The sequence below is a fragment of the Capricornis sumatraensis genome, chromosome 5 (genome assembly GCF_032405125.1).
Source record: "Capricornis sumatraensis isolate serow.1 chromosome 5, serow.2, whole genome shotgun sequence".
NCBI lineage: Eukaryota > Metazoa > Chordata > Mammalia > Artiodactyla > Bovidae > Capricornis > Capricornis sumatraensis.
This window is the reverse complement of record NC_091073.1, coordinates 34,198,638-34,217,240: the sequence shown is the minus strand read 5'-3', so window position 1 is coordinate 34,217,240 and position 18,603 is coordinate 34,198,638. Positions and strand designations below refer to the sequence as shown.

Below are 18,603 nucleotides of genomic sequence, written 5' to 3'. Positions count from 1 at the left end.
CCAAAGTGTTACAAGGACTAACAAAGGCAGAAGCAGAGAGTTTTACTACACATATGTGTAATGAAAATCTAAGCAAGAAATTTTTCTAAATGGTTATGCATTGGCTGCAAGGCAACAGAGTGAAAATGTTTAAAACCTTTTAAAAAAATGCCCATTTCAGAGAAACTTTTACGATAATAGAGACAGCTTTTACCATAAGAAATCTATATGACCTTTTTTTTTTTTTAAGAAGAAAAAGCTAAGGTTGATAGTAGCTTGGCTGATAAAGTAATATTATGAGCACATCAAGGAATTCTGCTGATAAGACTCCCTTTGTATATCTCCTTTTATAAGTGAAGTGAAAATCGCTCAGTCATGTTTGACTCTTTGTGACCCCATGGACTGTAGCCTGCCAGGCTCTGTCCATGGAATTCTCCAGGCCAGAATACTGGAGTGGGTAGCCATTCCCTTCTCCAGAAGATCTTCCCAACCCAGGGATCAAACCTGGGTCTGCTGCACTGCAGGCAGATTCGTTGTCATCTGAGCCACTAGGGAAGCCCTCTAAAGACACACTGTCATTTCTGAAAGACAGACAGCTTACCCATCCTGGTAGCTATAAATCATGAAAATACATTTACATTTTATAGAGTGAATAAAACATTTTTATTTTATACAATAAACTAAAATATGAATTTCCCAATTTTTAGATAATTCTAGGAAAGTTTCTGAAATGATCAAAAGAAAACTCTAAGGTTTTAAGGAACTATGGAGAGCAGCCTGGGATTCAGTCCCTATACTCGTATTTCTTAAAGAGTGATCTTCAGATTCTGTGCCTCAGAATAATCTGGATGTTTGGTAAAATGTAGGTTCCTGGCCCTACACCAAATCTACATATCTCTGGATTAGGTCTGTGGGGTGAGCTCCAAATATCTTCATTTTTAACCAGTTTCTCGATTAATGAATCAGGAAATCACTAATTTAGAAAACAGCACGAAGTTCTTTTTACCTAAAGAGGGTTCTAGTAGGAAGTGTTTAACTTGGTAAAATTTTCCATTCACTTAGCTGATGAGATAGAAAGCTGTCCTACTCTGGAAAGTGCAGCATGCTTCAAGCTAGGTATAATTTAATGTTGATAAAGGGACACTCATGACATGATCATAGTTGTCAGAGACCACTTTGGATTTCCAAGAAAGCTGAAGATTTTGCTATTGAAGACAAATCTCATCTGTTCACATTTTGCACAGTCCCATTCCCATATTTTTCAGAGCCCATCCCCTGTGTCCACACTATAAAAGTATCAGTATCCTTAGTCTGTTTGTAGTCTGGTTGAATGAAACAAATAAAAAATGATACTAGTGCGTAGCTCCTTGTTTCTTCCTTCCCTCAGGGCACTGGGAAATACCAATGTGACACTGTTCATTAATGCTCTCATGTTAATAGTCTTAACATATATTCTGACAGATACAAATTTTATGTCTCCAGAAATTATCCTTTTTAATGAGTTTAAAAAAATTCAGGAAATGTGATAGGCCAGCAGGAGGAGGAGTTTTTGTATGGGGGCCTTTTGATTCTCCTACTTTTTAGGGCCATAAAATAACATTAAGCAAGTCACTTGTTCCATTTATGGTAATCATTAGCCCGCCTCTCGATATTTAAATGTTCAGAAAACTACATAAGACTTTAAAAATAATAATTTTATAGAAATATTCTATGCAAATTTGTCACAGAGTTAGTAATAATAATAACTAATGATTAATAATAATAAATGTCTACCAAGCAAAGCCCCTAGCATCTTGTAGCATGAACTTGAATCTGTGCTCTGCCACTTACTGATTAAGTGACTTTGGCCAAGTTAGGTAACCTCCTTGAGTCTTAATTTTCCCCACCTGTAAAATGGGAATCATAACATCTCACAGGGCAGTTGAGAAGATTAAGCAAATAGTCTACTACAAATCCTTAATACTGAATAAGGACTCAATCAAGTTTGTTGTTACTGTGATTATCATATGAAACAGAATGGTTGGCAGTCTTGAGAGGCCCCATTCAAAATATCCTGCCTGATGTCATTTGCAGGCATGATAGTGATGGTGTGATTTTGAGGTTGTATCATTCTTTAACTAAGAAGATTGTTTGCTTAGTTTTTTTTTTAAATTTAAATTTATTTATTTTAATTGGAGGCTCATTACTTTACAATATTGTATTGGTTCTGCCACACATCAACATGAATCCGCCACGGGCGTACATGTGTTCCCTATCCTGAACCCCCCTCCCACCTCCCTCCCTGTACCATCCCTCCGGGTCATCCCACTGCACCAGTCCCAAGGATCCTGTATCAAACCTGGACTGGTAACTCGTTTCTTATATGATATTATACATGTTTTCATGACATTCGCCCAAATCATCCCACCCTCTCTCCCTCCCACAGAGTCCAAAAGACTGTTCTATACATCTGTGTCTCTTTTGCTGTCTCGCATACAGGGTTATTGTTACCATCTTTCTAAATTCTAAACAAATCTCAGGGCAGCTCTAAATGTTTAGCAGTGACATTTATGATATAGATTAGTAACATTCTGACATTTTAGGGAGACTTAAGAAGCTCAGAATTAATACTCAAAATTAATTTTTCTAATTTCAGAAGTTGAATTTAGGTATTTGTATGAAGTAAAGAAATTCATAACTATGAGAAGAGAGTTTCAAAGCACCAACAAATGCTTTGGGAAGAGGCAGCCTCATTGGGATGCCAAGATCAATTCTCAGTGTGACTTTTCTGAGGAGAAATACTCATTTACATGAGTTTCTTCTGGAGTGTTTGCTTAGCAAGGAACTCACCTCACTGATTTACAATCATACTTGTTACAGCTATCTCTACCTGGAGAGATAATGGATAACAAGAAGACATATTTTACCTTATATTCCCACATCTGGTAAACTGAAGTAGTAAGTAATTCATTTGAGAGTTTAATTCAGAGTACCTGTGTTGGAGAAGGAAATGGCAACCACTCCAGTATTCTTGCCTGGAGGATCCCATGGACAGAGAAACCTGGCGGGCTACAGTCCATGGGGTCATAGAGAGTCAGACACAACTGAAGCAACAGCACACACACATACGCCTGTGTTGACATTGACACTGAAGTCGCTCAGTTGTGTCCGACTGTGACCCCATGACTGTAGCCTACCAGGTTCCTCTGTCCATGGAATTTTCCAGGCAAGAGTACTGGAGTGGGTTGCCATTTCCTTCTCCAGGAGCTCTTCCCGACCCAGGGATTGAACCCAGGTCTCCCGCATTGTAGGCAGATGCTTTACAGGTGGCTCCCGTCTGAGCCACGAGGAAGTCCTGTGTTATATCAGTATTTTACTGACTTGACTGTACTTATTAAATAACAATTATTTTTAAATTTCCCAGTATGTCTTTTACACATATATTATTTAAATGATATTGCACTCTAAACTACACATCTTTCTGGTTACTTTAAGTACATAACCCATTTACAGAGTTTATATATTTGCATGACTTACATGAACATGCCCTCTGGGGTCATTCGTCCTGCTTGAATTAAGTAAGTTCCAAATCGAAATCCCACTGCATAGGCAAAATATACAAAGGCATGGCTGAATGCATAACAGATTCCAATGATCTGTGCTTTCTTCAAGGTATTTCTGAAATGCACAAAATTTACCAGATAATGGGGCATGAGGTATAGCAAGGTCTTTTAAATAAATGTAGAGTAATGAATATAGAAAACAAGATACATTATTATTTAGAATTTTAGAGAATTTTTTCTAAGAATTAAGAATTTACCTTTTTAACTACTAGTAATTATTACAGAGAAAACAACAGAAATAATGATTTTCCCTATAGCTATATGGCTCTATAGTTTGATGTAACAAAACTGACTCTATGCGTTTTCAAATGAATGGGCAAGGTCTGTTAAAGAAGACCTAATGAAAGAATTAAAGAGATTTGGCTTAAAAATATTTTCTATCTTAATCTTGCACTAAGAGAATAAATGATGGAAATTAAAGGGCAGTACTAACCAAAGAAGCATGAGTGTGAAAGAATACAAAGCTATCTTTCTGCTAAAGTAAGGAGGGGTAGTTTAAAATTAAAAGAAGTGATTACATTTGATGTGTAAATATATTTTTTTAAGAGATTCAATATAAAGGGCTGCTGCTGCTGCTGCTGCTGCTAAGTCGCTTCAGTCGTGTCCGACTCTGTGCGACACCATAGACAGCAGCCCACCAGGCTCCCCCGTCCCTGGGATTTTCCAGGCAAGAACACTGGAGTGGGTTGCCATTTCCTTCCCCATAAAGGGCTAAGCAATATTATTTTCTTTCTTAAATATGTTATTTCCTCAACCTTGTTTCATGGAAATAATAAAATGCTCACCCAGTTATACTTCATGGCAATGTGAGAGGACCTAAAACATATTTTCTAAATGTGCTTACTCTCAACTCCTCTTTCTAGTCTGCTCTTGGTGGACTTATGTGAGAAATTCTGATATGCCATTATTAGGAATGATTCCAGAGCAAATGAATTGGCAGGCAAACCACTGCAGTCACCTGGGAGTACTGCCTTTATAGGAACAAACTATAGTTAATACAGTCAGTATAAATCTACAGTCACCTGTGCTGAGTCTGAAGAGTTTCCTCATACATTTGCTCAAAGGCTTTTTCTCTAGTTAATGACATTATAGTACGTATATTTTCCACAGCTTCAGTTGCTATCTTATAAAACAAGATAATAAAAGGGAAATAAAATTAATAGTGGTTAAACTTCTGATTGTGAAGTACAGTCACACTGAAGACATGTTAAGTACATCAAGTCAATAAGTTTTTCTGATGAGTTTTCCTAGCTTCTTTTTTTCTTTCCCCAAAATAAGATTGTTGTTATTTAGTTGCTAAGTTGTATCTGACTCTTTTTGCAAACCCATGGACAAAATAAGATAAAAAAAGTAATATATCAGGATAATACACTCAAGGAAAATTCCTTTTGAAAAGATTTAGTCCACTGATCTAAATTTAGCCTTCTTTAAGTCTTCATTGAATTTCTATTTAGACTAGTTCCATAAGCTGAGGGATCAAATATTAGTGAACATTATATCCATATGTAACTATGCAAAGGAGCTGTCTTATGAATTTTGAGTTAATTCAAGAAAAAGACAGCAGAGAGAATCAAATAAATAATTGTTTCATTCTAGCACAGAAATGCAAATAGCAACCCAAGGACTTAGGAATACTGCCATAAAGTAACATGGAGTGTGGCTTTTCAATTCTGTATAAGATATTTTATGGCTATTTTTCATTTTGATTTCTGTAACCTTAAAAGGATATTTATTTATTCAATTATTTGCTGCACCACAGAACACATAGGATCTTAGTTCTCCAACCAGGGATCAAAGCTGTGCTCCTTGCAATGAAGCATAGATTTTTAATCACTGGATTGCCAGAGATATCCCTTAAAAATGATATTTAGTTTAATTATATTAATGCTTCTTCACAGTTACATAGTTTTCAAAAAGAAGAGGTATCAAAAATGGAGGAGATTTTTGGCTTAGAATAATTTGGACATGAGAACACATGTTGATCTAAAAGAGAAATTTCCTGCTTTCACAGTCTGTTTCCAGACTGGCAGAGTGGACTGCGGAAAGATGAAGACCTAGGTAGACACTCAAGGTTATTTGAAGGGGAAGTTGGGTTATGGGAGAGAATTGGATATCTAGACCATGATCAGGACACCTGGATTCTGCTCTAAAGTCTTGTAATTTCAAAAGAAACTCAAAGAAACCTCCATTTGTAATATTTTTTAGTACATAAGGAAAATGGATAAGAATGCTGAAATCTTGAAGAAAATAAAGAGAAATGAACACAAAATCTTGGGTTCACTTTTCACAAGGGAGAAAGGACTAATAAGAGAGCCTTAGAAAATAACCTTTATTTTAAACTGATCATTTTAAATCTGAAAAATAAAACATTTGATGATTTGTCCAAATCTATACATGCAACCAAAGAAGGACCATATTCTTACTGGTCCATATTCTAAGTTTTGGTGTTTGGTAAAGTGACAGATTAAAAAGCCAGTAGGAAAAGGACACGTTGCCTATTTGATTGGAATTATTAATTGTATAGTCTGAGGTTACTCTAATAATGCAAAAAAGGAAAAAAAAATCAAAGATTTTTGATTTGTAACTAAAGCTGATGACGTGTTCCCTCATAGCTCAGTTGGTAAAGAATCTGCCTGCAGTGCAGGAGAACTGGGTTCGATTCCTGGGTTGGGAAGATCCCCTGGAGAAGGAAATGGCAACCCACTCCAATATTCTTGCCTGGAGAATCCCATGGATAGAGGAGCCTGACAGGCTACAGTCCATGGGGTCACAAGAGTCAGACATGACTTAGTGACTAAATCACCACCACCATGTCATAAAAATTAAGATGAATAAAATACAATTAATTAGGGCCAGTTTAACTTGGAAGTAGTGATAATTTGCAAACACATGGAGGGCTGAACAAAATTTCAGCCCTCAGAGGCAAATACATGCTAAACAGTTCAGTTTTCTTGCTCAAGTAGACATTCTAAAGGTCCTTATCTAGTGCAAGAAAGGTGGAAAGGTCCAAGGGTCATGAAAACCAGATTTATTTGAGTCTTGTGCTTCATTGGCTCCCTATTCATGAATAGGTGACTGTATCATATTAGATACATATCTAATATGATATTAATATGATACTATATCTAATATGATATATTAGATCTATATCTATATCTAATCTATATCTAATATGTGATCTATATCTAATATGATACAGTCACTGTGATTCAGACCATAAGGATATTAAAATCATTTTCATACCCAGGCATATTCACCAGCTTTGATATAAATCTTTAATACTATATCTTGGGCTGGATGGCCAAGAGAAGACTTGACATTTTCATGGTGCAGCTTCCTAAAATCATGAGAAACAGGTTTTGGACCTCTACTGAGATGAAAACCGAGAAGGACAGAAGGTCCCCAAAAGCAAGCAAACAAAAAAGGTGACTACCATCTAAGGGGTAGGCAACAGCCTGGGAAAGTAATAAACCATCTGCAACTGCAGAAAAGGGAGGATAGAAGATGGATAGACACTCAACAGGGATGTTACGTAAGAGATTCCTACTTTGGGTGAGTGGCTGGATCAAATGACATCTCTTTCAATTCTTAGATATTATGGTACTACATTTCCAGTATTTCCCTAAAGCTCTACTACAATGATGATTGTTATGAATATGACTGATCTTGGGAAAGTTACATGTAGGTTTAGTTGCTAAGTCATGTCCGACCCTTGCAACCTCATGGACTGTAGCCCGTGAGGCTCCTCTGTCCATGAGATTTTCCAGGCAAGAATAGTGGAGTGGGTTGCCATTTCCTTCTCCAGGGGATCTTCCCATCCCAGGTTGAACCCTGGTCTCCTGCATTGCAGGCAGATTCTTTATTGACTGAGGTACTAGGGAAGAAAGTTATATATGTCAAAGCATTTTCTAAGTAAATACATTGTTCTTTTTGATCAGTATAAAGTTTTGTTTTAGGCACTCCCAATAGCAGTACCTTGCCTTAAGTGAAAGTGAAAGTGAAGTTGCTCAGTCGTGTCCGACTCTTTACGATCCCGTGGACTGTAGCCCACCAGGCTCCTCTGTCCATGGGATTCTCCAGGCAAGAATACTGGAGTGGGTTGCCATTTCCTTCTTTAGGGGATCTTCCCAGGGATCGATCCCAGGTCTCCTGCATTGCAGGCAGACGTTTTAACCTCTGAGCCACCAGAGTTGCATTTAGTAAATATTATATTTCCTCTTTATTTTGAAAAATGAAACACCCTTAATTATTCAATAAATTTAATTATTCAACAATTAGAGAGTGGATAATCACAATGTTAACAAATTCCCCCACAATTTGCTAACAGTAATAATGACTGACATTATTGAGTGCTTACTGCCCTCCAGATACTATTGCATATACCTAATAAGACTATTTTCTATAATACTCATGAAGATCTGTAAGTGGATAGTATTTTATTTCTACTTTACAAAGGAAGAAATTGAAGTCCAGAAATGTTGATATAACTTGCTCATATCACACATTTGTTAGTGATAGAATCTGAATTCTAATTCAACCAATTTGACTGCATAGCCCATGCTCTAAATTTTGTGCCACCCTATTGCTATGACATATCTATACCCATCCTAAACTGATTTGTATGGATTTCAATACATATACACCACTTTACAGATTCTTAAGAAAGGAAGTTAATGTTAAATATGGAATCTCTTATTGATTTTCTCTTAAAATGTTATGATGGTAGCAATGGTCTTTATTTTACCTTTCCAGCACGCTTAAGTTCTTGCTTATCCTTGTTGGCAAATCCAGTCATTGCTGCTGTTTCAATCATTCCTGCGAGAGCAAGTACTGGAGCAATACTCACAATCAACAGTGTCATCTCCCATCCATATATGAAGGAAATGATAACTGAAAGTCCCATATTAATTGCATTTTGTGTTAAGACACCAATCCTTGAACCTGTTGCCTATAATCAGACATAAATTGGGGAAAAGCCAGTCAATTTTAAGTTTATAAGAATTGCGATGATAGTTTCTTGCAAAATAAGATTTTTTTTTATTTATACATATATTTTTATTTTGAATATATTCCATAACATCTTACAGAAAACCCAAATGAACTTTTGGGTCAACCCAATAATTAGAGATTTTTTTTTTTTAGTCCCTCAGTTGTGTCTGGCTGTGATCCCATAGACTGTAGCCTGCCAGACTCCTCTATCCATGGAATTCTACAGGTAAGAATATTGGAGTAGGTAGCCATTACAGATTCTTAACCATCTAAAACACCAGAGAAGTCCATTTAGAGATTAAATAATATTTAGAGTTTAAAAATGTCCTCTACTATGGGGTCACTATGTTTTATTTGTATGCCTATGTCCAATATTATTGTCCTTTGAATTGTTCCTATTATTCTTTGAATATATTATTGCTTTCTGATAAAAAATATTTTCTAGGCCCTACACCTTAAATTTGTCATTTCTCCAAGGAGTCTGAGTTCCTGGAGACCGAGTTCCTGTAGTAGAGGATGTTATTTAGAAGTCAATATATAGTGCTAGTTGTGTTCATTATCAGTGGAATGTTAGTGGATATAACAGGGGAGTGTGTGTGTGTGTGTGTATGTGTGTAGATGCATGCACATATTGAAATCTATATTTCTCTCTACATTTCTTGAAATCCATGGGTTTATATCAATACATCCAGTTCCAATTAAAAAAACACAAGGTTATTATTTCTGGCTTTCTCCTTTCTAATATTTGTTATCCACTTCTTCAATAGTAAGAAACCTAGCTCCCATTTTCTTTAACAAAGTGTCATGATCAGTCTCTCTGCTATCATGCAGATCATGACCAGTCAGCTATCATGACCCCTGTCTCTGCCCAGGACGCATACCCTCTCCTCTGCATGCTCTGGCTTTGCTTTCCGGCATGAGGCTGGTGACTCATATGAATGACCAACTCACCATATGTGGTCTCCACAACCCAGTCCTGCCCCCTTCCTCTTATACCAAAAAAGGGCTGGTACTCTTAGCTACTATACTATAGTAGTGCTGAATTGAATGAGGATATTCACTGAAGTATATCCTTTGTATATAATATCTTCCCTTTTCTGCAATTTATAACAATTTCACTCAGCAAAGTTCTACAGAGGCAACATCAAGATAGAAAAAGAGTTGGAAACATTATGGTATAAGATAACATAAAAGAAATTTGGGGAAAAAACTTAAAATAGGTAGAAATATCTTCATCGCTGTTTTATGAGAACTACATGTCTTGAAATTTGAAGCTCCTTTATACTGGGATGAAAAAAGGAAACCCCTATTTACCTAGAAACATAGCTACAATCAACTGAGATATCAATTCACATTTTAGAACATATGTTTTGCTCTGATCATGAAAACATGGTCATTGGAAAAGGTCTGAATAATGTTTAAAATGACATCCTTCCAGACATAAATACATACACATTCAGATTAGGATTATTGTGTGTATTCAGTATTATATCCTGCTTTTATCCCTTTATATTACACTGCAAGCTTTTTCGTGGGTCATGAAATAGTCTTCAAAAATTTTTTAGTAGATCGCTTCCAATTTTTCACTACTAAAAACAAAGACGTAATGAGCATCTTTGTGCAATATCTCTGTGCTCATCTTTTATTTCCCGATATTAAATTCCTAGCCTGGAATTATATGTTAAAGTGTATATACCCTTTCATTCTTCATAGATATTGTCAAATTGCTTCTCTAAAAAATGATATTACTATTCACTGACGTACCCCCCCCAAATTAGTATCATCATTAAAATAACATTAATGAAAAATCTTCTTTCCCCACAGGGCTCTGTGAAATAAAAAGTTGCCCAGCTGTCTCCAACTCTTTGCGACCCCATGGATTGTACAGTCCATGGAATTCTCCAGACCAGAATACTAGAGTGGGTAGCCATTCCCTTCTCCAGGGGATCTTCCTGACCCAGGAATCGAACTGGGGTCTCCTACACTGCAGGCAAATTCTTTTACCAACTGAGCTATCAGACAGGGCTCTGACTTACTCCTAAAAATTTTTTTGTGGTTTTAATTTCAAGACTGCATTTCATAATGATTCACTATTTTCCCATTTTTCAATGAACAATCAAAGAAAACTCCCCAAAGTAAAAACAAATAACAATAGCAAACATCAAACAAACCACTAAATACTGAAAATTCAGACAGACAGGTAACGTATTTTAAATATGCCTTAGGGTATTTATTACCGACTGACTAACCTATGAGGTTAAAATAAGAACATCATTTGGTACTTAATACCTACTCACACTCTGTCTCTTGAGGGTTCTGGATGATGCAGAGATATATGATGTGTATATTATGACTGAATTGTCCTGCACCTCCCACCCAAATTCATATGTTGAGATCCTGACTCCCAGTTCCTCAGAATGTGACTGCATTTGGAGATAAGGTCCTTAAAGAGGTGATTAAGTTAAAATAAGGTTTTGGAGGGTGAACCCTAATCAAATATGATTGGTTTCCTTATTTAAAAAAAAAAGGAAATTTCAATGTGAACATGTTTGCACAGAGGAAAGACACAAGAAGAAGAAAACTATAAGTCAAGGTGAGAGGATGCAGAATGAAACCAACTGTGCCAACATTTTGATCCTGGGCTTTTAACCTCTAGAGCCATGAGGAAATAAATTCCTGTTGTTTAAGCCACTCAGACTGTGGTACTTGGTTACAGCAACCTAGCAAACTAATATACTGTCAACTTGCTCCTTTCCTCCCACGCTCACCATGAGTTTCAGAGTTATATAGATCATATAGTTGGATGAAGAGGCTGTGGAACTTAAGCACTTGTAATGTTGAAGTTCCCACCCCCATATCAAATTAACTATGGAATGCCCCTACAGCCACATAAACTCTATATATTTTTCTATAAAATAGAAATATTAAAAAAACTACAGTCAGGCTTTGTTAAGAATAAGATATTCTTTTAATATAAAATTTATCTATATATTAGTAAGAAATTACTTGATAGCTGTGTTTGGTAGGCCTTGATACATTCATTAATTTCCACTTTGTAGTTTCTTAGGTTGAAGTCAATGACTTTTCCTTTTTCAGATGACAGTTCTTAACATTATATGTATATTAACAAAAGTATGAAATATATCCAGTGGACAGTTATTCTTTTCTGTTTGGATATTTCCTATTAGGTGGCCATAATGTAGTTCTTTTCTTCACTGCCTTCCTCTGTTTTTATCCTATTTTCTTTAAAAATTAAAATTCTTGACAGTAGATCAAAAGGAAGTAAAGAGGTAGAAAACCAGAAGAGGAAAGACAGAAAGTATACTGAGGATTGTAGCTTTTGTGTGTAAAATTATGCAGTGTGCTAGAAAGAGAGAGAGAAGTACAGCAGATGAACTGTAGGTGCCACAGTAGATGAACATTTGAGAATCACTGAAAATTAGGCTATACACTATGCATACCAACCTCTTGTCTAAAAACATTCAAGTGTAAACCTGCCAAATTTCTGATGGAATAGTCTTGTGTTTGAACTTTTTGTTTAGGACATAAAAACTTTCTATAAACTGACTTGTACTTGCATATCCTTGTTTATTCAACAAGCTTGAGTTATCCACTTTTGTACTAATCTGCTTCTTGAAAATAAGATCATGTGCCTTTCTACTGGCATTCTAGTTTAAGCTACCAGAAACTTATTGAAATATTCAGTCAGTGCAGCCATGGACAGGCCACAGTCCCTGCCTTTTGGTGATGGTAGCAGGATAAGAAGGATCCAAATATATCTTTCTTATTCCAGGAAGAATTAAAATAAAAATGCAGCCTTGAAAAATACTACAAGAACTAAAGGAAAATAAAAAAATTGCCTTTAAAGCCTAGAGTAACAGTGTAATTCTGGAAAGAATTTAGAACTGGAAATCAGAAGAAATTTAATTAAACTTCTTTAGATTCTTTATCAATGTGCAGAAAAATAGAATTTTTCCTTGAAAATTAAAAGCAGAAATTCATAATTATATAGTTCTGCAGATAACCATTATGGAGTATCTACTATGTCCAAGGTACTGTGCTAAATGTGGGGAATACAACTTTGATAAGAAAATTCCAGAAAATGGCTACCATAAGAAAATAAATGGATGTAAACTCAGTACGTAATTGTAGAAACAAAATTCCATACGGCAGGATTTCTGCTTCTGGCTAACATGAACAGAGACATTACTTTGCTGACTAAGGTCCGCCTAGTCAAGGCTATGGTTTTTCCAGTGGTCATGTATGGATGTGAGAGTTGGACTGTGAAGAAGGCTGAGCGCCGAAGAATTGATGCTTTTGAACTGTGGTGTTGGAGAAGACTCTTGAGAGTCCCTTGGACTGCAAGGAGATCCAACCAGTCCATTCTGAAGGAGATCAGCCCTGGGGTTTCTTTGGAAGAAATGATGCTAAAGCTGAAACTCCAGTACTTTGGCCACCTCATGCAAAGAGTTGACTCATTGGAAAAGACTCTGATGCTGGGAGGGATTGGGGGCAGGAGGAGAAGGAGACAACCGAGGATGAGATGGCTGGATGGCATCACTGACTTGATGGATGTGAGTCTGAGTGAACTCCGGGAGTTGTTGATGGATAGGGAGGCCTGGCGTGCTGCGATTCATGGGGTTGCAAAGAGTCGGACACGACTGAGCAACTGAACTGAACATGAACATGAACAGAAGGAATGAATTTGTCCTTTCAGCTGAAACAAAAAATAGATAAAATATATGAAACAATAAGTTTCAAGATACTAGACCTAAGACAACGAAGGGAAATAGGAAACAAACAAGGTGAGCCCTATGATTGCCCCAGCTTATGCCTTGAAAGAGCTCCAAGGCTGTAGAATAGAAAGGGTGAACTCTAAGACCTCTAAGACTGAGCCCACCAGACTGACTAAGTGGAATAGACAAAGCTGAGAGTCTGGAGAGTCCAAGGAAGCTAGAGTTTGCAATACAGAACACTAAAGGTATACAGAAAGAAATCTAAATATCCAGAAAGGGTCCCCCTTGAGTATTCGATTGAACAATGCATGTGTGAAGGCTAGAAATAGTGTTTGGTCATACCAGCCTGACTGGAAAACCTCATTATTCACCCAGCATTGGGTAGCGCATGTTCAATGTCTTGCCTCAGTAGTTGACTCCAGTCTTGCTTAATAAATCTTAAAATCAAGACCCTCCCTCCCAGAGATCAAACTGTTTCCAGGTAATTTAACTGCATCCCAGAACAAGACAAGAATATTTATAGAAATACAAAAATATTCAGCACCTAAAAATTTATATTCACAACATGTGGCATCTAGTCAAAAATTATCAGGTATGCCAAAAAGCAGCAAAAAAGGACCCTTAATGAGCATAAAAATCAATAAATTGAAACTGACTCAGAACTGACAGAAATGTTAGATTTAGCAGATAATGGCCTTGAAAGTTATTATAATTGTATAGCATACACTCAAAAAGTTAAGAGATAAGGAGGATAAATGAAAACGACCCACATCAAATTTCTACAAATGAAAATGTCAGTGTCCATAAACAAAGTTTTATTGAAACACAGCCATGTCTCTTTGTTTACCTATTGTCTACGGCTATCTCAGCACTAAAATGATGGAAGTTGAGGCACTGCTAGAGAGACCTTATGTGCCCCTCTCCTCACTTTGTACTGCTGCTCAGTGTCAGGCAACTGTAATTTGGCGGCATGTTGAGTGCCACACGTGTTGCTGTACTATGGTATTTTATTCAAATTTTTCAAATTACCATTGACGTCCATCATCTAAAAATAAAAAAGGAAGAGAAAAGTGGACTTTGGGATGTCTGCTTTTAAGGCACAGTAGGCTGTGGATCACTCTGTGTTCTAATTAGATGCCACAGTGTTGAGTTTATTATGCTATGATACTGTATAGTTCTAAAAATACAGGTCAACATTAGGAGACAGCACTCATCATAAAATTCCTAATTCACAGGAAAGTAACATTTATAAAAATTAGAAAATTAAAATGGAATAACACATTTTAACAATTTATTCATAAAACTAAAAAGTGAAAATGTGGCTGAATCTAAATAAGTTTCTGAGCATCTCATTTATTAGCTAAGTAAAGAAAGTCACAGATAGTGACTTAATTAAATCATGTTTGATTGCAGTAGTGGAAGAAATGTGTTCAGAGAGCATAAACTTATATCAGATGATATGAAAACTATTGCTCAAAAAGTTGAGAACAACAGAAATATAAATGATCAATTGAAAATCAAGGTAGGTCGTTTTGAGTAGTTTTCCTGGCTCTTGATGTGTTGACCTAAATAGTTATACTGCTTAATTGTTGGTTTTTTTGATGAGTCAATGTCAAGTTTGAAGTGACTGAAACATTAACTGCTATGGATAATCTGTATGTAACAGCTACAGTTGAGAATATTTTCAAAGAAGTTGAGACAAAAACCTAGATGAGTACAACCTGAAGTGTAACCTGCTAAGATGTACTACAACTGATGGTAGCAAAAATATTTGTAGAGGAAAATAAAAGGTTTAGTTGGACAAATTTATAAAGTTTGTGAAAATGAAGGTGTTTAAGGCTTGTTGCTATTCATTGTATTCATATTATTCATTAATAAAGTATTTTGTGGAAAATAAATGAATTTACTGAAAGAGATGGGAATACCAGACCACCTGACCTGCTTTTTGAGAAACCTATATGCAAGTCAGGAAGCAACAGTTAGAACTGGACATGGAACAACAGACTGGTTCCAAATAGGAAAAGGAGTACGTCAAGGCTGTATACTGTCTCTCTGCCTATTTAACTTATATGCAGAATACATCATTCAGAAAACTAAGATCATGGCATCCGGTCCCATCACTTCATGGGAAATAGATGGGGAAACAGTGGAAGCAGTGTCAGACTTTATTTTTTGGGGCTCCAAAATCACTGCAGATGGTGACTGCAGCCATGAAATTAAAAGATGCTTACTCCTTGGAAGAAAAGTTATGACCAACCTAGATAGCATATTAAAAAGCAGAGACATTACTTTGCCAACAAAGGTCCATCTAGTCAAGGCTATGGTTTTTCCAGTGGTCATATATGGATGTGAGCATTGGACTGTGAAGAAAGCTGAGTGCTGAAGAATTGATGCTTTTGAACTGTGGTGTTGGAGAAGACTCTTGAGAGTCCCTTGGACTGCAAGGAGATCCAACCAGTCCATTCTAAATAAGATCAGTCCTGGGTGTTCTTTGGAAGGAAGGATGCTAAAGCTGAAACTCCAGTACTTTGGCCACCTCATGCAAAGAGTTGACTCATTGGAAAAGACTGATGCTGGGAGAGATTGGGGGCAGGAGGAGAAGGGGATGGCAGAGGATGAGATGGCTGGATGCCATCACCGACTCGATGGATGTGAGTTTCAGTGAACTCCAGGAGATAGTGATGGACAGGGAGGCCTGGCGTGCTACGATTCATGGAGTTGCAAAGAGTCGGACACGACTGAGCAACTGAACTGAACTGAACTGAACTGAACTAATTACACATTATTGGGCCAGTATGCTCAATGAAGTCCGTTTGTCCCTATAGCTTTCTCTTACTTTTTTGGTCAAAAGCGGAAGTTGAATTTCTTGATTTGTCTTCCCAACAGTTTGTGGGTTTAGCAGCGGTAAAGTTTTACTATGGAGTATTGAGTTCAGGACTGAGATTGAAATTTTTCTTTATAAGAAGAACCGCCTTAAACCATTATATTAGGTTTTGCTGTAGACTTGATAATGTCTCAATGAATTCAACCTAAAATTGTAAGGCAAACAGCAAGTATACACCAACATTATACTGTGGTAAAGTGATTTCAGTGACTACTCACATTGTTCGAATCGTAAGTAATGTTAAGCTGTTTTATACTCTTTCCATACCAAAAAATTTAATCAAGAAGTGAGGTCACCATTGTCTAGGCTTTGATAGCCAAGCTCTACCTAATCAAATCATTGGGCTCTTGGAATTAATAAATGAAATTTTTATTTCTTGGGAGGCAATGTAACTATTCTGATGAGGAGAATTCTTGGAACTAACATTGTGTCTCTCAGTGGTATATCAAGTGTACATTATGGCTTTCTTAAGGACAAAAGGGAGGTAAGACTTCTGGTTGATGAAGAGGAGCTGCTAAAATATACAGAAATAGTACCTTGTAATTCTGTGAAATTCAGTCTCCCAAAGAATTAAAAATGGCTCTATACCTTTAATAAAACTACATTTTACACAGAAAAGTCTGTTGACAGCTCTACTGGCAATAAGCCATTACCTTGGGCTGAAATAATACCAGTTAAATTGGTTGGATTCAATCAACTGTTTTAGGAATCATTTTGTTCTGTAACCTTAGTTCACTAACATGTTTTTCTCAAGACTCTCAGAGTATCAGAACATTTAAAAAGGACCCGGAGCTTAGACTTTTGGTCATTAGTAAGGGTTTCATAATAATATTTATTGTTATTAAGGGGCTAGTTCATGAACATTCACCCTATTACATTTGATAAAAGTAACATGTGACTGAAATTGCATGATGAAGAAACTGAGATGGAAATATATCTTCCTTAAGTTGATATGATAGGACATATGACCCTGAATTATTGTTTTCTGATTAATCTGTAGTGTGGTGTGTCTTTGTGAGAAAAGAAATATTGGTCAAATGAGATTTGGAAATAATTCTTCCTTTGATAGAAAGAGAATCCATTCAAGTTAGATATGATTCTACCTATATATGGCAAAGCAAGGGCTTATGTGAAGTATATGCTAGCAGACACAGTCTCCGGAGAAGGCAATGGCAACCCACTCCAGTACTCTTGCTTGGAAAATCCCATGGGCGGAGGAGCCTGGTAGGCTGCAGTCCATGGGGTCGCACAGAGTTGGACACGACTGAAGCGACTTAGCAGCAGCAGCACCAGACACAGTCTCATTCTTGGTATCCTTCTTTGGTTGCTTTGCTTTTCAAATTCTGCAACTTTAAATGGGTCATTGGTATTCCAGCCATCTAGCCTTTAGCTACTACTTCTTATTCAATGAAAATGATTTGACTTGCCCAGAAGTTATCATGAGAACAACATTTACTAACTGCAACAGGACATTTTCAAATGATCAAATGGTATTAGTCAAACGCTTATAAGGACAAATATTCTCATTAATTTCTCTTGATAAGAGACAAGATTATCATTTGACACAAGTAAAGATTATAGGAAAGCAATGTTGGTCTTTAGTACTAATTTGTTCTTTTCATTCAAGCAAATACTTATTAAAGAAATGTCTTACTTATAAAGTATAGCTGGTAGTAAGAATAGTTAATCCACTGAATTCTTAAAAGATCTGAATGATGATAGGTAGTAAGAGAAAAACATTCATACAGCAAAGGAAAAAAAAGTTTTGTAGAATGGAGATCCAAATGGAATTATAGGGACTGATATTTCTGCCAAATTTAGTGAACCCTTGAATTTCTAAATACAGATGTCATTCATCTAATTCTATTGTTGCTATCCTCATTCCTTAATGACTAAGTGAAATTCTATCCATCATTTTTTCCCCATTTATATCAGTAAAATCCAACTTCTCAGCCTTACTTTAAAATTTAAATGCTATCCAATGAAATTTAGAGCTTTGTTTTAAAAATTACAGAAAAGAGTTTCAGGAAGCGATGAAGATGATGCCCTCTTTCCTCTTTAGGTCTTTCTACATCATAAAATTAGTTTTCTAAACCAATACAGAAGCATGTGAATGTTTATAATTGTAACCAACTTGCTCTGTTCTCTAGTATTAGAAATCTATTTCCTTGAATGTATATATTGAAAAAGAGGTTTTGCAAAAGTTACAAAAATTAGAATAGTGGCCATGTCTTGTGGAAATAAAAATACGATTTTGAAGAGCTGTTTTAGTTGACAATTTGTTGCTCTGATAGCAATGCTGCAATCAACATTTCAGTATTTCTAAACAATAACAACAACAACCAAAAACTGTTAAGATTTTTCTGTCCTTCAGAGGTGCATCATTGACTTTCCTTTTCTCTACATGCATAAG

At 36.3% G+C, this 18,603-nt stretch overlaps 1 protein-coding gene across 1 annotated transcript in view; it reads right to left on the bottom strand.

Moving 5' to 3' along the window:
• ABCB5 (ATP binding cassette subfamily B member 5) overlaps positions 1 to 18,603 on the bottom strand; it is a 115,091-nt gene that overhangs the window by 22,086 nt on the left and 74,402 nt on the right. The window contains 3 exon segments of the mRNA XM_068972746.1: positions 3,496 to 3,636; positions 4,604 to 4,704; positions 8,326 to 8,529. Coding sequence (XP_068828847.1) covers positions 3,496 to 3,636; positions 4,604 to 4,704; positions 8,326 to 8,529 — 446 coding nt within the window.